We start from the raw sequence: 4,190 nt of genomic DNA on the forward strand, positions 1-4,190 counted from the left end.
ATGTCTATTAATGAGTCCTTATTTAATTTCCTTAGGACAATAGAATCATCATTTGTAAACCAAAACAGGTACAGGCTACTATATTTTGGTTGCATTATGGTGAAAGAACATGAGTCGTCTAGGCCTCGATTAGATACCACATGATACAATGTAACGTTACTGAAAGACAACATAGGTGGAGCAATGCCTCAGCAACTCCTGTTCTGGTAAGGACGTGTCCCCATTCTAGCCTTTCACACAAACAAGAGACTTGAACATCTCTACAAAATGGGAAATATCTTTCTTTTGTCTGTCAGACCTTCTATACGTTCTACAACATCACACTACAAAACCGGGGAAAAAAGGGCTTTCTGTGATCCAATAAAAATATATAAATAAATTCAACATACAGTGCTGTATATCATTACATCATCATCTCTGCAGATACATGGCATCATATACATGTCCCCAATGGTGCCCTATTCCCTATATAGTGCACTACTTTAGACCAGGGCTCTATTTAGGGAACGGAGTGCCATTTGGGATGTTACCATAGTTCTGCTCCTTTCCCAACACAAACTAACCAATGAAAGGTCAAAGAGTAATTCCTTATTTGAAGGTGAATATGTGCTTTGTTTTGTCTGAATGTCTAGGCCAGGTAGGACATGCACAGTCTAAACCCTTTCACTTCTTCTGTCCTGGTTTCATCCATGTACCATTAAACGCTTCCTCAATTCTCACACGTAGAAGCTAAAACATTGAGATTAACTGTTCAATAATACAGGCTGTCTAAAGGTGTCTATAGCTGCAACTAATAACATATTTCACATTACATTAACGAATCCAAGAGTTGCAATAGTGAACCCCTAACCCTAACCCAAGAGTGAACCTCTAACCCTAACCCAATAGTGAACCCCTAACCCTAACCCAAGAGTGAACCTCTAACCCTAACCCAAGAGTGAACCTCTAACCCTAACCCAATAGTGAACCCCTAACCCTAACCCAATAGTGAACCCCTAACCCTAACCCAAGAGTGAACCTCTAACCCTAACCCAATAGTGAACCCCTAACCCTAACCCAATAGTGAACCTCTAACCCTAACCCAAGAGTGAACCTCTAACCCTAACCCAATAGTGAACCCCTAACCCTAACCCAATAGTGAACCCCTAACCCTATAGTGAACCCCTAACCCAAGAGTGAACCTCTAACCCTAACCCTAACCCAAGAGTGAACCCCTAACCCTAACCCAATAGTGAACCCCTAACCCAATAGTGAACCACGCATGATAAATCAGGCCAGTGATGTGGATTACAACTGTCAAATAATACGAGCTATTACTCTGAAGGTCCTCCAGCGTTAGTAATGATATGTGTCTCTGACAGTTCTGTTGCTGTGCGTCTCCTCTAGAGGGGGGAGGGGCTGAAACAGACAGACCGGTGAGACACCTCTTCACTCTCCGTCACAGAGGCCTTATACAGTGGAGCGGTCTGGCATGACAGACCGAGTACTTACTGCCTAGCTCTGGTCTGGAATCTTTCATTAGACAGACTGAGTACCTACTGCCTAGCTCTGGTCTGGAACCTTTCATCAGACAGACTCGCTCTGGGTCGTATTCACCAGGGCAACAAACGGAAGCAAACGGGATGGAAAAAAGGGGGTAGGTATTATATGAACACCCTGTTTTCTGTTGCACAACATTTGATATAATTTCCCTAATGAATACAACCCAGGGCTGCCACCTCTAACAAACTGACAGTCAGACTAGTTCTGGTCTGGCACTCCCAACACATTAGCTCTGGTTGCTGTTCTTGGAGCTCTTGGTGGAGGAGCTCTGAGGAGGCTTCTGTTCATCTCCTGTCAGTAGGGCCTTTATCTCAGACGGGATCTTCCCCTGGTCCATGGCTGTACACCACTGCTTGTACTGAAGGAGAAACCAACAGGGAGTTAGATGACAGAGTTGGCTGCAAAAAAAAAAAGCTGTGATCTGGAAACACATATTAAGCTACACAACACAGCAGCTTGTTTAGAATGTTAGCTATATTAGTGATGTGACTGTCAGTGTCTCCAGAAGTTTCTACGGGATAGACTAGGCCTTTATTCAAGAGGCAGGTAAAGTGAAATATCGTCGGATTTTTCAACATCAAATGAGTGGTTTAGATAATTGACGTGAATAGCTGGTGCATTTAGGAAGAACGGGCTGATGTAGTCACCATCTCCAGCTCCTCCCTCAGGGCGCAGATGGCCCTCTCCTTGCTGGACACGAGTTCCTCTAGGTACTGATACCGGAGCTTCTTCCTGGCTCGGCACTCCCGGGCGCTCTGCCTGCTCCTCTCCAACTTCGCTTTCAGATCAATCTTAGCGGGTTTACGGCCTCGTTTACCGGGTTTCTTGACTTTGCCTCCCACCATCTATCGCGATAACGGCAGAAAGAAAACACAGTGCCTTGGTATTCAGAGACTATAGTTAGTGCACCAGTACCGAACCTCGTTAGAGAAGCAAACACCAATTGTTTTCATCTGAGATCGTTGTCTGTGTAAAGACTATTCCCCCAATAGTAACAATACACCAGAAAAGCATTAACATACATGACTGATTTAAGCCCAAAGACATGTTTAGCTAGTTAAACAACATGAAGAGAACCACATACCTTGCTGTCATCCATTTTGGTCAACACAACCTATCTATTGAGGGCTGCTAGTGACGCAAATTCGACAGTTCTCAAGATGGATGACGATCAACTGAAGAGAAGTTGTGGATTATAAAAATATTATTTCACAAATCAACACATTTTCTTAAAAGGAAACATTCCTGCAGCTTCGTGTTCGACAGCGTTTTGTTGCACTTTTCCTACTCCAATGTTTTTAGCACAGTGACGCTTCCTGTTGTGGTAACTTCAGACCGAACCCTCTTCGCTAGGGATTCTGGGACTTGGTGTTTTTTTGCGTAACTCAATCAAAATGAAGTTCACTGCATACCAGAGGGCATGAAAACTACAACTAACATCAACCATTACGAAAATATGGGTGGAACCAAATAATATTCTATCAAATGCGGGCGGTGAGAGGATCCTTGTTCTCTTCATAATAAAGCTATACAGTTTTAAACGCTAACGTTTTCTAACGTTTTCACTTTGCAGTATGAGGGCAGTATCAGTCTGGAGCAAGTCATTATAGTGTGTATAATTATGGTAAGATATTCTCAATAAAATACACTACCGGTCAAAAGTTTTAGAACCACCTACTCATTCAAGGGTTTGTCTTTATTTATTTTTTTACCATTTTCTGTATTGTAGAATAATTGTGAAGACATCAAAACTATGAAATAACACATATGGAGTCATATAGTAACCAAAATAGTGTTAAACAAATCAAAATATAATATAAAAAATAAGAAACCTGCACACTTGATGGAATCACTGGTCTTTAATAAGCTTTACGTATCGGCCTCACGGCCTTCGTCAGACCTCTTGTGAGTTTTTTAAATTAGCACCCTTATGTAGACCTAGCCACACCCACGTCCGTTCCATCGAATTGGGTTGGAGTTGAGGGAAAACAAATAAGTGTTACCAAACATAACAATATTAATTTCATAAATATTCTAATAAAGTGTGTACATAAAACGTATTAAACACGTCTGTAAAACCACAACGAGGACATCGACCCACCAAGCAAGTTTTCATTAATCATTGGGTACAACGCAAGAATATTTGAGATTCTTCAAATAGCCACACTTTGCCTTGAAGGCAGCTTTGCACACTCTTGGCATTCCCTCAACCAGCTTCATGAAGTAGTCACCTGGAATTTCAATTAACAGGTGTGCCTTGTTAAAAGTTCATTTGTGAAATTTATATCCTCAATGCGTTTGAGCCAATTAGCTGTGTTGTGACAAGGTAGGGGTGGTATACAGAAGATAGCCCTATTTGGTAAAAGTCCATATTATGGCAAGACCAGCTCAAATAAGCAAAGAGAGACGACATTCTATCATTACTTTAAGACATGAAGGTAATTTAATATGGCAAAGGTCAAGAACTTTGAAAGTTCCTTCAAGTGCAGTCGCAAAAACCATCAAGCGCTATGATGAAACTGGCTCTCATGAGGACCTCCACAGAAAAGGAAGACCCAGAGTTACCTCTGCTGCAGAGGATAAGTTGGTTAGAGTTACCAGCCTCATAAAATGCAGCCCAAATAAATGCTTCACAGAGTTCAAGTAAC

The 4,190-nt window shown here is 41.8% G+C and overlaps 1 protein-coding gene across 3 annotated transcripts; it reads right to left on the reverse strand.

Moving 5' to 3' along the window:
- Position 1: 1 nt before the first annotated feature.
- crebl2 (cAMP responsive element binding protein like 2) lies at positions 2 to 2,909 on the reverse strand. 3 transcript variants are annotated; one of them, XR_016486516.1, is made up of 4 exons: positions 2,627 to 2,909; positions 2,190 to 2,387; positions 1,257 to 1,900; positions 2 to 1,018 (listed from the first exon to the last, which is right to left on the reverse strand). XR_016486516.1 is itself a non-coding variant. In XM_036945521.2 (3 exons), exons 1-3 carry the CDS (start codon positions 2,639 to 2,641, stop codon positions 1,769 to 1,771), a joined length of 345 nt encoding a protein of 114 aa, XP_036801416.1. In that variant the 5' UTR covers positions 2,642 to 2,909; the 3' UTR covers positions 1,163 to 1,768. The 3 variants fall into 3 exon arrangements, 1 of the variants encoding a protein (XP_036801416.1); XR_016486517.1 differs by lacking the exon at positions 2 to 1,018 and adding an exon at positions 1,019 to 1,068; XM_036945521.2 differs by lacking the exon at positions 2 to 1,018 and having other exon boundaries at positions 1,163 to 1,900.
- Between the last annotated feature and the right edge of the window lie 1,281 nt (positions 2,910 to 4,190).

The sequence above is a fragment of the Oncorhynchus mykiss genome, chromosome 15 (assembly GCF_057628025.1).
Source record: "Oncorhynchus mykiss isolate SJ-2025 chromosome 15, ASM5762802v1, whole genome shotgun sequence".
Classification (NCBI taxonomy): Eukaryota; Metazoa; Chordata; class Actinopteri; order Salmoniformes; family Salmonidae; genus Oncorhynchus; species Oncorhynchus mykiss.